The 16,906-nt window shown below is 42.5% G+C and overlaps 1 protein-coding gene across 2 annotated transcripts; it reads right to left on the bottom strand.

Annotated features, from left to right (window-relative positions):
- Positions 1 to 1,224: 1,224 nt before the first annotated feature.
- Positions 1,225 to 7,752, bottom strand: RSPH1 (radial spoke head component 1). 2 transcript variants are annotated; one of them, XM_088160455.1, is made up of 9 exons: positions 7,643 to 7,752; positions 7,181 to 7,294; positions 6,970 to 7,075; positions 5,996 to 6,086; positions 5,625 to 5,760; positions 5,251 to 5,322; positions 3,681 to 3,822; positions 3,135 to 3,230; positions 1,225 to 1,407 (listed from the first exon to the last, which is right to left on the bottom strand). In XM_088160455.1, exons 1-9 carry the CDS (start codon positions 7,700 to 7,702, stop codon positions 1,385 to 1,387), a joined length of 840 nt encoding a protein of 279 aa, XP_088016581.1. In that variant the 5' UTR covers positions 7,703 to 7,752; the 3' UTR covers positions 1,225 to 1,384. The 2 variants fall into 2 exon arrangements, with proteins under 2 accessions (XP_088016581.1, XP_014732222.2); XM_014876736.2 differs by lacking the exon at positions 1,225 to 1,407 and having other exon boundaries at positions 2,931 to 3,230; positions 7,643 to 7,748.
- Between the last annotated feature and the right edge of the window lie 9,154 nt (positions 7,753 to 16,906).

Genomic DNA, 16,906 nt, shown 5'->3' with positions numbered 1-16,906 from the left:
TCGAATGGCTTCCCCAATGACACAGACAGTGGATCCAGCTCACCCTCAGCACAGCTGCAGGGGACAGGAAGCTGAACAGGGCCAGTGAAGTTGCTGCCTTTGCCACCTCTTGGCTACCTCAGTAGCCATAGGAGCATGGTGCTCCTGCTTCAGCTTTAATCACTGTGGATCCCTCTTTGAGCAACAAAGGAAGAGTGTGTCTTCCAACAGGTTTGAGAATCTGATGAGGAGAAACTTGGGATCTTGGAGGATGGCAAGAACTGCTTACATTAAGGAATTAAGTTCAGGGTTGCTACGTAAATGGAGCAGGGTGATGGTAGCAAGATATTCATCATGAAGACAAAACAACTCAAAAGGGAGCCTGCCTTAGAGTATATGTATAACACTGGGAAAAGGAGGAACTAGGAATTGCTTCAGATGCAGAATGGTAACATCCTTGGGAAAACTGAAACACAGTGGGACAGCTCACATAACCAGAACTCTCCAATGAATGAAGGGCTCATTAATACAGACAGAAAGGTAAAATTTGGAGGAGAGTTTTCCTTCATGAGAAGAAGCTGCTTGAATGCATGAAACTGTTCTGTTTACAGACAACATTTTTTGCTAAGAGCTTATCACTGATGTTCATTATGATGATGTGGCCAGGAATTTGTTACAGAGCCATCTCCTCATCCCAATCGGCTTGAAACAGCTTAAGGAAGACACATGGTAAAGAAGGATCTTGGGACTGAGCTGCAACACACCAAAACCAAACCAAACCAAACCAGTAGTATACAGAAAGCAAAAAGAAAACCAGCCTAAAAATGAAGAATTAAAAAACACTGCACCAGTGTGTTAGGATAAAAAAATCAGTTGGAGTTCAAACTGGCAAGGGAAGATTTAGGGCAACAAGAAGAGCTTCTACAGATGCAAGGACAGCAGCAAAATAAACAAAGAAAGCATAGGCCTAGAATGGTGCCCTAGTGACAGGAAAATGGAGAGAACTGGGAAGTCCACTGCTGCCTCTGTCTTCACTAGCAAGACCCCCAGGTCTCTGTGCCCACAGGCAGGGTTCAAAAAAGACAGCAGCTACCAGCAGTAGAAGATTAAGTTGTGAGAACACAGCTTCATAGCTTCCTGAATCCAGAATAATTCCACACTGAATTTGACACCTCATTACTGGCTACATGGAATAAAGGAAGCTGCTGTGGGACTCTGAGATTATAAAAGGTCCAAAGATACACATTCCAGACAACACTGACAGAAATGTTTATTCAAAGCATCTTAACACACCCTTTTACAAATAAAAATATTGCAGGCTTACCACACTAAATTATCTACTTTGAAATTTCATTTTTTGGGGTCTTTTCTTTCAGTTGTACCCAATTCCTCTGTTTTCTCAAGTTCATCCTCCTAAATCAGTAGTTTCTGGGGAGTAGAAGGAAAGACAGAGCATAGAGATGCATTTTATTACAAAACACTGGAAAGTAATCTCAGTAATCTAAAACATAACTCTAGAACTTTGCTGTCTGCTTCAGTCCTCACTGGCTGCCTTTCAATGCCAATACTTCAACTGAAGTTGTTTACATTGTTTGTCAGCTGGCAGACAGCCCCTGTGGAACTCTGAACAGCCAAAGAATGTCTCCTGGTTAGATGATATCATAAGGAATGCAGAATAAGAAAGAGGGAATTTCTCTGTGGAAAAAGAATTATGGTAAAGGGGCAGGGAATACCAGGCTGCAAAGAAAAGAGATTTTGTTATATCTGCTCTTCACAGGATGCATATTTTCTTCAAATCATTCCCTCTTCCTGTAACTTAATCTTGCTAAACATAAAGACAAGGTGAACAATATGTTGCCTCATTAATTATGGATGGAAACCTATGCTGAAAAATGTTTAAAATCATCCAACTCCTTGATTCTGGAAATAAAGAGTTGGGGGGAACTTGGTGTACATCTATCACTTGCTGTGTTTTCAGGCATTAGTATCTGTCTCTGTTGCATATCTGACAGATACCTGATCTCATTTGTTCTCAAAAACACCCTAGAAAAGCCCCTGGGAAAACCAGTACTGCTTTGTTGTGGTGGGCCAGAAAATTTATTAGAATCAAGTCCAATACAAGTGGTTATTTGAGTTTAAGGGTCTTTGAGACAAACCAGGCTCAATGCACTTTTGCCAAATCCAAAGCAGAGCTATAATCTGTTGAGATTTCAGCTGGATTTGACCCCAACTCAGGGATCCTGTAAGATGTCAGTCCTACACATCGGGTCAGCCAGCTGCTTGTTCTGCACTGAAGCTGGAGAGCACCTTGAGAGGTGAAAATTAAAAGGAAATAAACTGAAAACTACAAGAGCTGACATAAACGTTTAGTGTACACCTCCAGGCATTTTCATATAGTTCAAGAGATTTTCTAATCCCTAAAGACAGTGACTGTCTTGGATTTATTGTAAAATGGGCTGATTACAAATGGATAAATTTATCTGATATTTTCATATCAGATAGGCAAGCTTGTAAATTTTAACAATAAATACAAAGAACACAATTAGTTAGAGGCTTATAAGCTAAATATGAGTAAACATGGATGCATCCCTTTTGCTTCTTGTAATTGTATATTTAAAACAGGCTTTGGAACAGCCTGGAGGAAAACCTGAGCACCTGAATTTCAAATCTCCTTGGTTTGCAGGAGAAACAAACCAACCAGAGACTATTCAAACCAGAATGCATAACAACACCTAAAATTTGTTTCTTCATATTTGTTTTGCCTGCTTTTGAACTACAATTGAGAGAATTAAGAATACACAGTTGCATTCATGAAAGTAAAGAGCTCAGAACTCCCTGAAATTCTCAGGATCTGGCATATTTTCTTTCATTTTTGTTTAAAAAAAAACCCAACAGTTTGGAAATGCAATCTCTTACAAATTCAGCTCTGCAAGTGCTATCAAGTGTACATGCACAGAAGTGTCACTTTTAATTTGTTCTGTTGCAGTATATGAATTTAACTTCTCATAGTTTATCTCTCCAGAGGAATGCTCTCCTTATGAAAGGCAGAGATTCCCATTGCCTCCCAGCAGCAGCATGGCTTTAGCTGATTGACATCCACAATTTCAAACCCTGACTGCTAATTAAAGAATGAGCACACATGCCCCATCTCTCACCTTCATCCTCCTGACTTGGATTTACTTCTTCCTCTCTTCTTTCCTCACCTTCCCCTCCTGTAGCACTTGCTGGGTGATCCCCACCCTCTTCAGTGACTGAATGAAATTAGAAATACCAAAGAAAACAGATTTTACAAATTTGCACTTAGCCTTTGTTTTCATGTAATAGCTCCTAACTCCTACTGAAGGCTGCAGTTGTTGTTCACATGAGAAATCCCACAAAATCTTCTGTTTATAATCAAGTTTGTATAATAAGCCATGATACAGAGTAAAATAACTCACAGGCTTCTCGAGACAGTTGTATCTCATACTATGTGAAATAAAACAGATACAAACATATTGTGCAGTTTATGAATGGACTTGGAAGTTCCAACTATTCAATACATGGAAAATCATGGAAAAACAAAACAAAACAAAACAAAACCCCTCTCTCATCACTTGATATTAAACCCATAAAACAAGGGTCACCATGGTCAAAGCATGGAGTTTCCAGATGTTTCCAGAACAAACCCATAACTGATGGAATTTTCTCTTCAGCTACTGCACCTGCTGCCTCTGCTATTTCTCTGGGGCGTAGCAGCTCCTCATCATGGGGAGACCAGGGTGTTATTTTGGTAATTTCTGACACTTTCCATATTGGTTCCAGAGGTAATTGTGGTTCCTCCTCTTCTTCCTCCTCATCTTTTTCCTAGAAGAGAATTAATGAAATCCAGTATCTCATCCTACAGAGAGTAACTAAGATGATGGGTTAATCTACAAAACCTCCTTATCTGGGATTTAGAGGTGGAGGAACTTCAGTAGCTGCAAATCTTGGACAAGAACTACACTCTGAACCCTGATCAACTGATGATTGATACCTGATGCTCTGTCTGGTGGATGCTGCACTGTCTGTCTCACACAGAAACAGACAGAAAAAACAGCTGTTTCTGCCTCAGTCTTTGCCTAGGGAGGACATTTGAAAGGATCTAGGAAGCAGTAAGGTTGTGCACAGAGCTTACGGTTTTGAAATGTGAAAATATTTTTTAAATTTTAAAAAAATCATGTTTTTCGTACAAATATGAGTCAATAATTGAATCATTGTCTGTATTATCAGCTAATTTCTTCTCTTTTTTTTAAAATGAGATTTGTTACTTCAACTAAAGCAAAAGGGCAAAATTTAATCTTACTTTAGTGACAGCACGGTCCCTGGCTTTAAAAACTAATCCATGAACTCCCAACTGAACTAAGGAAACACACATTACTCTGGATACTCCTATGAATTTGTATTAATTTGAAGATCTCTTGCTTTTAGCCAGAAAAAAACAAAACAGTCTCCAAGCTTTGAAAATCTCTATCACAATTGATAGGATTTTGATGATTATTATTTTATGCTTCAGAAATGATTGCTACATCACAGAGTTTTCAAAGAGTATGTAACAGGAACTAATGTGTCAGACAACAAAGGCAGCAAACTCTAAGCTAAAATGTGGCAATTTTTCTTGAAATCAAATAGCAATATTAAAATATATTTCTTACTTCTGTAGCTATTTTTGCATGGTATCAATCAGAAATGTTTCAAAACATTCATGCATAGAGAAGGGAAAACAGATTTTGATCCCAATCACTCCCTACAATTATTAGAAGCCATAAATATTAAGCTCCTAACATGACCAGAACAACAATAGGACATATTTTCCAAACATGTCTCTGCTGGAAATTACCATTTGTATGCATAGCAGTAAGCAGCTCAGAAATACAAAAAACACTGTTTTCTGGTTTTCAGAGAAAATGCAGTAGAGGCTAAATGTGCATACAAATATGTTTATATTCCTCTGTGATTTGAAGCTTCAAATGTTTTGAGAAGGTCCTGATTATTTTTAAGCAGAAAATACTAATGTCTGCAAACAGTGCAAAATCACACCTTGTATTTTTCAAAGCTTACATAGTAGAGAACATTTTTTAAAAAAGCAAAATGAAACCTCATTTAGTTCTTAAGAATGCATGAGTTTCCACCCTTTTTGATTCACAAGATCTATTTTAACTTCACAATCTATGAGGCATTTTATATATTCCTCAACAATAGATTTGAATTACTGAGTCCTTTGATACCCACTACAACTTGCACTATTTCTTTTACCTGCACTGGTTGTATGTATTCACCATGCTGCTCACATCCAATATCAAAGATGAATTTTCCGTGACCTAAAGGCTGCATAAAACCACAAAAACATCAGGAGAACTAAACAGTTAATCCATTCTAAGCACAGAAATGTAAAATATCCTTCACTACAAATTCCATACAATAGTAACACTACAGTTTGAAAGCAACGTTGTGAAGAAACTTGGCATTAAGTCCCACAGAATAATTCAGTTTCATGTGTTACACTCATGGTACAGGAAATACTACAAAAGATCAGAATCCTAGCTTCTTATTTTAAGTTGAAATAGGTCACATTAAGGCAATTCCATGCTAACTGTTCAGATGACTAGAAAGCATTCCTGCACACTTACCTTTCCATTGAGAAACCTGCCCTTAAATCTGTGGTTTAGGTGGATAAGTTCAGCTGGTCCATCCTGGATTCCATTTACCCAACAACCAACATACTTAGATCCTGTGTCTTTATAGACATATGTGCCTTGCCCATGCCTAGGGAGAAGATAATTATTTTGTTTTATACCAGTGAATATTAAGAATTTAGGCTGCTGTTATAATTAAGGTATTAAAACTGTATTAATTAAGCAGCTGAAACCACTCAAGCTGGACTAAATTGCCAAGGTCACCCCCGGATTTAATTTGCTGCAGTCAGACATGCTCTGAAAATAATATTTGCATTTTAATGCCATTGGGTGACTTGAAACATTCCTGTGAGAACAAAACAAACCTCTTGTTGTTAGCCCATTCTCCAGTGTAGGTGTCTCCATTTGCATACAGATATTCTCCATAGCCCTGTTTCTGGTCATGCACCCAGTCTCCTTCAAGGACAAAAGGATAAAAGCAGTGTGAGATCTAGTTTATTTCGTTGTGTGATACATTGGCTCGTTTGTAACATTATCTTACAAGTATTAAAGAAGGAAAAGACAGCTGTGGCACTGCTGGGACTCCTCACTATTCCTTACAATACTCCTTACTCTAAAATAGAGTCCCTTGCTCTTTTTTCATCAGTCTGTTCCTCTCCACAAGTATTTATGCTGCTGCCTGACCTCCCTTTCAATTTTTCCGTAATTATCTGTCTCCATTATCACTCTCTATTATCATTATGAACACATAACAACCCAGCCCGATCTTTAAATTGGGTAATGTATTACAGTTGCATTAGATAATGTGACATTTCCACACAAATTTAAAGAGGAGCTACCTTAATTGACTCATTTGCTGAAGTTGTCCTGTCAGTATTGGTGCACATATATTCAGAAGGATGCTAGATGGTTTGTATCCTAGCTTAGAAATGAGGGGGGAAATATTGTCCTTTGAAACTTAACTAATAGATTCTGATTGTTTCAGGTACTCTCCGGCAGGCGGGGAAACTGAATTTCAACTTCTTCAAACTTCAGGTGTCCCAATTCCTAAATAAGGGCTCTAATAAGCAGCCTATTTTTTTAACGATAGATCTAGTAAGTGTCCTAACATAAATCCCCATAAATAAATCCCAAGCTTCTCGGAACTATTACTAAAAAAGGAATAAGAGAAAAATATATTGTAGCAATATATCTTGGAAAATATCTCATATCTTCTTGTATCTTCTTAAAATAAGACATTCTCCAAATCACACTCTCTTTCCATTTGTGGGGGGAGGAGTAAGGGGGGAATGTGTCCTTTTGGCTACAGAAATCCTTGCAACTGTGCTCATTGCTTTACCTGCATATTTTGATCCATCTGGATAAAAAAATACACCTTTGCCGTGCTTTTCGTTTTGAAGGTAGTTCCCGGTGTAGAGAGCACCGTTTTTAAACCTGTAGGTCCCCTGAAACACATTTGGTACAAATGAAATACCCGTCAGTTCTCACCCTTGTTTTAATACAGAGCCCAAACTGCAGAAGCAGAACCACAACCAGGGTCGGTGTCTTACATGTCCACTCCTCAAACCGTACTCGTATTGCCCTTCGTAGGTGTCACCATTGGGCAGCCGTGCCTTCCCAAATCCATGTCGCTGCCCTTCGGAATTGCGATCGCCTTCGTACTCCTGACAAACGCGAAGGGACAATGGTTAAAGAACTGGGCCTGGCAGAATCCAACCTCATCAGAGGGAACAGGTGCTTGGGGAAAGCTGCTCCAGCTCGGCTTCAGTCAGACCCTGGCACCCCGAGGCTTCTTGGCACAACTAAAAAGCGTGGGTGCGTTGTTTCAAACCCGTGTTAAAAGCCGGGCGGGTGGCACCTGAAATGCCACAGCAGCACTCCCGAGACCGCCGTGCCCTCGGGGCTGCCCCTCAGGAGCTCTGCCCAGCCCGCCCCGACTGAGCGCCTCACCCCCGGGGATGTTCCCTTTCCCTTCCCCAATGTCCGCCCGCTCCTCCCGGGCCCTCGCGGACCCCGATGTCTCCCACGGCCTCCCCGGACTCGTCGGCATCCTCGGAGTCCAGATCCGACATGGCTGCAGCGTCGCCGTCGCTGTGGCAACCGAGCGAGCGCGGCGGGGCCGCCCCTCAGCGGAGCCGGAGCCCGACGGGACCGCCCCTCAGCGGGGTCCGGGTCCGAGCCCGATCCTGGCGGGGCCACCCTTCAGCGGGGTCCGAGCCCGATCCTGGCGGGACCGCCCCTCAGCGGGGTCCGGGTCCGAGCCCGATCCTGACGGGACCGCCCCTCAGCGGAGCCCGGGTCCGAGCCCGGCGAAGCCGCCCCTCAGCGGGGTCCGGGTCCGAGCCCGATCCTGACGGGACCGCCCCTCAGCGGGGTCCGAGCCCGATCCTGACGGGACCGCCCCTCAGCGGGGTCCGGGTCCGAGCCCGGCGAAGCCGCTCCTCAATGGGATCCGATCCTGGCCGGGCCGCCCCTCAGCGGGGTCCGGGCCCGGCCCCCGCCCGCAAACCCCACCACCGAGCACGGGGAAATAAAAATAAACTCTCCAACCTGTTTGGTAGACAGTCGGCATTAACGACTGAGCGTCCAAGGAACATGGGGATGGCTCCCCACAACATGCGTGTCAGTCATCAAAGCACTTACCTATTTATACCTGTAGGCAAAGAGATTCGTGTTCATTGGCTTACAATTCACATAGTTCTCATCATTAATTAGGATTCGGTCTTCTATTCGTAATTGATTTCTCGCTTCTCATGCTAATTAGTCTGCATTTTCCTGTCTTTTTATTATCTTTTTCCCAGATAGGGCATCTCTGCTTTATGTAATGTGGTTTATAAATTCTGTTCAGTTCTCAACAATAAATTTCCCTCCCAGGCTCTGCTAACTTCCTTCTCCATGTCTGGCAGCACTAAAGTATGGCAAGCCCTAAACTCTTAATTGTTTTTTCTAACACATGGCATCACCCAGAGTTTGCCTGTAAACTGTTAACTATTTCACAGATTAAAACTCTTCTCAACATTTCCTCCCACTGCTGCACAGGCTCCTTTTTAAACAGTGCCATTCTGTTCAGTGGTGCCCAGCATCAGGATGAGGAGCAATGACCATGAAATAAAGCACAAGAAGTTCCACCTCAACATGAGGAAGAATTTCTTCCCATTGAGGCTGGCAGAGCTCTGGAGCAGCTGCCCAGGGAGGACACAGAGTTCCCTCTCTGGAGACATTCCAGACCCACCTGGATGTGTTCTGTGTCACTGCTCTGGGTGACCCTGCCTGGGCAGGGGGTTGGACTGGGTGACCTCCAGAGATCCCTCCAACCTCTGCCTCTTCCCCTCAGCCTTTCCCAGCCAGTGCCCTTTGTGTGTTGAAACTGGTGACATCTGGTCTGTGACCTGAGACTCCCTCAGTCTTCTGAGAGCTCCCAGTAGTTCAGCTGGTCTGGCCTGAAAACAACATCTTAGATTTTAAAGATGAAAAAGGAAGAGACTATTGCTAAATACCTCCATAGGAATAAATACCTTCATAGGAACCCCTCCTGCTTCCAAGTGAATGTCCAGTTACTCATTTGGGAACACTTTGCCTTTGAAGCTGTTAAAAGCACTGAAATAAAATTTTGTTAGCTGACAGAGCATTAAGAATCTATATTGACTCCAAACTCTATGATCATTTCTCTTTCCTGCACACTCCCAGCATTTGACTAGGAAAGCCTAATTTGCATCATGTGCTGTTAATAAGCAATTGCAGAATATGCGAACTACTGCTCTGCTCACCTCCTGCAGAGCTGACATGAGTGCACATTATCTAAAGCACAGTCCGTGCAGTTCCTTCTCTGTTATTCTCGATGATGCCTCTGTTTCTCCCTTGCACCTAAGATTGGCTAAATTCTTTTATCTGTGATAAGGTAATGTCTCTAATTATAAAAGTGCTCACTTGGTCTGTGCGTGACAAATTCATTCTAAGCTTCCACTGAGGCTCAAAGTAACAAGGGAATTAATGTTTGGAATGCATAGGGAGGTGCTCTCTGTTAAACTCGATGACAAAAATAACCAGACGTGTCTTTTGGCCTGGAAGGTGACGTGGCTCAGGGAACAGCTGTGACACAAACAGGAAGCAGTGACAAGACATCAGAGTCACTCCCCTAGATGACCACTAATCATGATCATTAAGTGTTCTTGCTAATTGTTTCAGAGTTCTGAAGGAAAGAAAGGGTCTGAAGCTGCTCAGTTTTCTTGAGAAGCAGCTAAGAACTCTTTCTTTATAAAAGTTAAACTGCTTGGTATCCAGAAGTGACAGATAGAGTAAATGTCTTTACAATTGGATCATTTTACTTAAATGAGGGAGGCATCATTTAAGGTTTTCTATACCTAGAAACTGACTTGTGAGGACAGCTACAGCTTATGTATAATTAATGACAAGAAGAATTTATTTTGTAGTTTCTTGTCTTCTAGTTGAATTTGGATGTATTTCAATGTCAGATTAAAGTTAAGCTTCAGGAATGTCACTACTGGAAGGTCTGCTATCATCCTTATTTTCCTGTTCTTTTCCCCTTTCTGTCAAAGAACCAATATTCTTAAGGTCTTGCTGGTCTTGTATACAAATGTCATTTGTCCAAAGACCTGAGAGGGTAATTTGTGCTGATTATCTGGTCTGCCCTTGCTGCTGGCTGAGCTGGCAGCTGCCAGCACCGACTGCCAGTCACTCTGGTGGGAACAGCAGAAGCTGCCACAGCTGTGAGTGGCCCTGAGGAAGCTCCTGGTTTGAGTTTGACAGAAGCCCCGTAGGGAGCCAGAGCTCGACTAAACCCCAAAGCCGTTGCTGCCAGAGGTGCTTAAATCCAGAGAAAGACAACACAGGGAAGGAAAAGGCTGATCAATATGCAGAAGGTGCCTCCTGTGGGAGAGGACAGCCCTGGATGCCCTTTTATCCTGCCTTGCAGATTCTCACTTTGATTTTAAGCTCCTCTTTTGGTTTTCAGCTCCTCTGCAGTGTGAAATGGTCAAAAAACACTTTTAAGGTCAGTTATGCTCCTGTTTCTCCTTGGACTTTACTCTCTCTTAGGAGGGGGAGACTCTTGCAGTTCAGGGATTCTGCAGGGAAAATACTGCTGTGCCAGACCGGTGAAACAACCTGGACACTTCCCTCCAGCACTGACTAAGCTCTGAAAACACACATTGCACAATGAACATTAGAAACTACAGGACTGTTTGTTGATCTCTATGTTACAATCAGTGTATTGCTTCAAAGGGGTAATAAAAACACACCAGGGTGAACACAAGGCCTCTGATGTGGCAAAGGCAGCATGCTGCTTAATTCCCACTCAGTGCACTTTGGAATTCCTGCCCTCCAGGAGCTTGCTGATCTCTGCTCCTGTCCTACCATGCATCCTTCTTCCAGGAGCAGTGCTTTGGTGAGCCAGCTTTTCTCCACCCTGCCAGCAGTTTGACTCTAGGGAGCTGCCTTTTCACCTTCTGCCATCAAAATTAACAAGACGAGTGGAGGTGATTTGCCTGACTCACAGGTTGGTTTCCTCACTTCACACATTACTCAATCTTTCCTGACAGAGTTGATGACTCTGGGAGGGCCAGTCCTTGGCACTCAAGTCAGAGTTTTGCTCTGGGCTCAATTAGAGATGCAGGTGATCCTTCAATGCTTTTGGTAGGGCATACCTGGGAAGAATTATGTCTTTTGACAAGAAAGAACAGAAATCGACAAGGAAATATTTTTTCCTCTCTTAGAAGACAGTAATTTCCATCTTTCTCCTTATAAAAATGTAATGTATGGCTGGTAACAGATATTAGCAAAGTGTCAACAGGAGCTGTCAGGAAAAACTTAATAAAATCAGATCTGCTCCTCCTGACACTTAAATATAAACCAGATTGTTTTCAACAGCCTTTTTGGAGGAAAAATGTGGGAGTAGGGAATTGGAATAATATCATAAGGGGAGTTCTTGTTTGAGAATATACATTTCAGGTCTATTTAATATTCTGCAATATCATCAGGCACACTTCCAATATTTTTTGAGATCATGAGAACAAACAGTGGACAAAGAGGAATTTACTGTCACTAACTTCCATATACTGGGGTTTTTTTCATCCAACTGACAATTAAGCAAGATTCTGAAATGTCAAAACCCTTTGCAAAATGGGAACTTCTCTCTACACAGTTCTTTTTAAGCTCTCTACTGCAAAATGAAATCTGCTTACTCTGTGTGTATGCCAAGTAAAGATATCTCCTTTCTGTGCTCATAACTAAGTCAGAAGAACAAGCAGATGACCTTTCTAGCCACTCAATTTATAACTGCCTCCTCCAAGTACAATTAACATTGCATATCCTGAAGGCAGGACAATTCAAAAACCTAAGTTTGTGTGAAAGCCATTCCTGAAATGCAGATAATGCTTTTTCTGTCTCTTGGCTAAATATGACCTTTCATTTCCCTCCTGCAGATTATCCAAGGGAAAGTATTCTGCTATATTTATATCCTGCCTCACATTTCTCCAACCCCACTGCTCAATTTGAAGTACAGACTGCATTCCATTCTTCAGACATCTGGGAAAATTGTCAGGTTTTTCCTTTTACCTAAGGGGTCTCCCTTTCCACTGAAGTGCAGTGGGGACATACAGAGGTCGCTTTGGTTCCATCTTAGGAAATTGTTGCTGATGTCTTTTCTCAAGACTTTGATGACAATCAACATTACTAGTGATACAAAGAAAGCAGTTGGCATTCATGAGATTAAAAAAAAATCTTATGGTCAGTGTAAGAATAAAGCAGCACCAATATTACAATTTTCTCTGTTTTTCTCTGGAAGTGTTTTTTGTTTGGTTTGTTTTTGTGGGGTTTTTTTTGTTTGTTTGTTTGTCTTTTGGGGTTTTTTTGGTTTTTTTTCCATTAAATAAAACCCCAAGCCTAGGCTTCTTTATTCAGACAGAGCTTGTAACGACATAAAGCTCAAGCAGCCCAGTCCTTTTGTCTGTATCCCCTGAAGTCCTAATCTGGTAATTCAGAATTAATTCAATAGAAAATAATGAAATTATTGAGGTAGATGGGACTAATTTTCTGTCTCCTCATTCCTGTCAGCTCGAATACCTTCGTATTTCCTCTTCATATTCATGGTTTGCAAGGCAATTGCTTCACTGTAAGCTCTGTTTTCTATTTTACCATGGTTCTGGTATTTGATTTCTGCTACAATATGCCTCAGTGCTCCCTTCTCATATAACTCCCCTTCAGTGATCAAGTCTGCAAGCAAGGACAAAGGAAATCTGCCAGCAGCCTACCTGTCTAATTCACTGTGTTTACTCCTCAGCAATTGTTTCTGTAGCCATATCTTGCACTTCCACCCAGTTCTCCAGGAAATTTAAGAGCAGAAGTAAGGGCAAAATAACAAGAAAAACGATCCCGTTTCCTGCAGGAAGCAGAACTAAATTCTTCAAGATAAGTTCCTCAAAATAGATTCACATTTTGTAATGGACAATGGTCTAAATGATGTTTCTCAGATTCCATCAATAATAATACAGCTTGGCTGTATTTTGGCTTTGGTTGTGTTTTTGTTGTTTGGTTGTTTTTGTTTTAAATTCTGCATTCTCAGAAGATTCTTGTTCATTTTTCTGTGAGCAGCTGGCTGAAGGTGTGAGAGCTGCTCCAAGGAACCTCCATCCCTGCTACAGGAGCCACTGATCCCAGGAGCAGCAGGCCACGTGCAGCAGCTCTGCCCAGGGCTCCCTTTAGCAGATCCCCAAAAAACACCACTACTGCTACGGCCACTTTTATAACAGATCCTTCCTTAGAAAGCATCAGGTGGTTTAACCATCCCACTCTCCAGCCCTCTGGAAAGCCTTGGGAAGAGTGAGAGCAGGCAGAGTCCAATAGACAACTCATAGATTTCAAATAAATGCTGTTATTTCTAATTGTCTCCTCCGGGCTGACCAATATCTGTTTTTATGTAGGCATCTTTATACAGTTTTACTGCCCCTCCCTGCCCATGTTCCACATGTTATAGGGTGTTTTCTTCATCAGTCATCTTTAGTACTCAGGTACTGCCCAGTTCTGCCTGGGGCAAAGCCTGTGCTGGCCCAGTGGTCTTGTCTGCTGGTGTCTTTTCCTGAAGCTACCAGCTGGTGATTCCCACTGGATTTCTGGCAAGATACATGCAATGAAAGTACCAGCATAGAAATTCTGTGGTCATGTTAGTGTGGCACTGAGCCAGCACTAAAATTTCTCAACATGCAGGACATAATGTGCTAACTCAGCTCGATAGCTTCCAGCCCCTCCAAGTGCCCATCTACTCCCAAAAATACAGGCACAGCCTTCAAAGCCTCTCTTTGTTTGGCTTTTTTGGATAATTTTTTTTGGCTGCCAAAGCTCAATCGCAGGTTATATCTGGATTGCACCCAGTGCTGATGTCAATTGCTTATAAAATATTCCAGCTGCTCTGTTGGGAAAGCAGAGCATGTAAAACTAATAAAGGCAACCAAAAAACGTGATAGTATCAGTCCTCAGAATCCTACTTCTTGTCAGGAATAAAGTCTATGTCGATTTTCAGATAGTCAAATACTCTAACAACCCATTATTATGTAAATAATTAATGAATTTCTTTATTCCCCTAAGACAAAGCAATCACTCCATGGCCAAACAGATTAAACTTTTCCATCTGTGCAATTATGAACCATAAAAGATATTTTTTAATGCAATTTTCTGGAAAGAAAATAAATATTCTAATCAGCTAAGAGATGCAGTAGTTGGCATCCAGACCTGTGCTCAGCCAGCATCACCTATTCAGTGAAGGAAAGATGACACTGACATCCACTGACTTAAAAGTGTTTTGCTTTGTCTGGACTTGAGGAGTTAAAAGCACCACTTGTGGAAGTAAAATTTAACTGTCAAGTGGGAAATTAGATTATCTCTTCTGACAGAAGCACCATCACAAGCACACGAAAGCATCTGCCAACTCATACATCTTTACTTCTGTTTGATTTTGCAGACAAGAACTCATTCTTTTCTATTTCCTCTGGTACAAACACTGCCAGGGGCTTAAAAAGCCAAACCTCTGCCACACTTCCTACCCAACACAACAATTTCCTGGACCAGACCCTTAATTTGTGTTTCCTTCTGGAAAGCAACTGGCAAAGCGTGATTTCTGTTTGTTTTTCTGTGAGGCTCTAGAATACACATGTTATTTTAAAACTTGTGTGTGTGTGCTGTGTTTTTTTAACCACGTAGATCTCCTTTTATCTCTGCCTGACCTCTGGCCCCTCTGTGATGCTCTACACCAGGAGGCTGTTGTGCAACCAGCAGCACAAGCTCCTGCTGCTGCCTCTCCCTGAATTCCCACTTATCTGATGGCTTCTGGCAATTGTAGCTGCTGGTGACCCACACTGGCATAGCAGAGACAGCAGCTGTGCCAAGTGTGGCAGCCAGCAGGTTTCAGTGATGCCAGGGGAATGGATTACAGGAAACATTTATTTGAATGGGAGATGCAGTTTCTGCTTTAAGTATGAAAAATATCAGGGTTTTCTGGGGCTGTTTGGCTCGTGCTTTTTGCAAGCTGCTTGTACAGAATAGTAAGATACTCAAGCAAGTTTACATTCTTTAAGGAATTTTAAAAGGACGAAGGCAGCAGCAGGGTTTTTTTTAAATAAGGAATTCTCATGATGATGAATAGTTGTTGTGATAATTTGGCATAGATAACCATGTATACAGATGCACTGTGATGAGTCTGACCTTTTCTGCTGTAAAAAGACAAATCTTTTTTCTTGTGTGTGTGTGTGCACCAGTCTGAATAGACAGTGCCTGGGTTCCTTCTGGTACTGGTGCAGAACTGCAGCCACATGATTCATGCAAATCTGCTCCTCAGAAGGTAAGTTGGTGACAATCAAGAACAATACATTAACTTTCCAAGTAGGACATTTGTAGCATTTAGAGAAATGATTTTTTTCATCTCTGATTCACTACTTACAAATCTCAACAAAAAAGATGGAATCAACATTTGCCACCAACAAGCTTTATAGAAGCAGATTTTACAGCACCCACCTGCATTTGTAATGGTTCAGGTGCAACTCTGAGACCCTGATTCTGCAAATGTGAAAATAAGGGTGAAGAATTCCTTAGTACTGACTGGGAGAAGGTGAAGGAAAGGTGTCTTGGGATCATGGAGCAAAGCTGAGCACATCTAAGTGTTTGAAATGTGGGGCCTAAGGAACGTCACACTGGGAGTCAGTTTCTTTTATTGGGATTCCCAGCACAGGCAGTACAAGATGAGAGGGAAAAGAGAACAAAATCAGACACTTCAGTGAGGGCCTTAGGGGGGTTGCTTGTCAGGCATGTGGTGCTCTACAAGGGACAGACTTACACAGATAAACTTAAACCTGCATGAGGTAACTTTAGCAGCTATTCAGTCTTGGATGAAGGAAATAGTGCAGGAGTTTTTGCACTGGTGAAGTGGCCGTGATGAAGAAATACACCTGCAGCAGGAAGCGTGCATTTGTATAAATAAACTGACCTTTGGTACACGGTTTCTGAAACACTGCAGGATCAGGAAACCAGGAGACAACTAAAGTAAATGCATTCTTTCTTCTTTAATGAAGCCCTGCTGTTTTCCTCAGCTTTCAGATGATCTGCTGCGTGATCTGTGAACGTTTGGCACCAGAAATACCTTCACGTATGTCTGTCAATGCACAGTGTATGTCAATGTATGTCTGGACATGGCACAGGATTGTGTCCAGATGGTTCTGGAATATCTCCAGTAAGGGAGACTCCACAGCCTCTCTGGACAATCTGTCCCAGTGCTTGGTCAGTGTTCAGGTGGAACTTCCAAGGCACCAGCTCCTGCCCATTCCTCTTGTCCTGCTGCTCAGCATCAACGAAACAGAGCCTGGATCCATCCTCCTGGCACTCTTCTTTAGATGTTTATACACATTAATGAGCTCCCCTCTCAGTTGTCTCCTCTCGAGGCTGAACAGACCCAGCTCCCATAGCCTTTCCTAGTCAGAGAGATGCTCCAGTCCCTTTATTTTCGAGGCTGAACAACCCCAGCTCCCACAGCTTTTCCCCATCACAGAGATGCTCCAGTCCCTTTATCTTCGCAACCTCTGCTAGAGCCACTAGAGGAGCTCCCCATCTCTCTTGTCTTTAGGAGCGCAGACCTGGACACAGCACCCCAGAGGAGCCTCACCTGGTCTAAACCGAGGAGCAGGATCACCTCCCCGACCTGCTGGCCCTGCTCTTCCTACAGCGAAGGGTTCTCTCCGCAGGCTCCTCCTCCACGGCGGGGAGGGGCCGAGGCCGCC

This window comes from Sturnus vulgaris, chromosome 2 (genome assembly GCF_052056855.1).
Source record: "Sturnus vulgaris isolate bStuVul1 chromosome 2, bStuVul1.hap1, whole genome shotgun sequence".
NCBI classification, from domain to species: domain Eukaryota; kingdom Metazoa; phylum Chordata; class Aves; order Passeriformes; family Sturnidae; genus Sturnus; species Sturnus vulgaris.
The sequence above is the reverse complement of the archived record's forward strand: the minus strand, read 5'-3'. Positions and strand labels throughout refer to the sequence as shown.

Coding starts and splice junctions, on each gene's coding strand:
- RSPH1 (XM_014876736.2), bottom strand. CDS start 7,702: ATGTCGGATCTGGACTCCGAGGATGCCGACGAGTCCGGGGAGGCCGTG. Junction 7,076..7,180: donor ACGGTTTGAGGAGTGGACAT/GTAAGACACCGA, acceptor AATGTGTTTCAG/GGGACCTACAGGTTTAAAAA. Junction 3,231..3,680: donor AGAAATAGCAGAGGCAGCAG/GTGCAGTAGCTG, acceptor AATTTCATTCAG/TCACTGAAGAGGGTGGGGAT.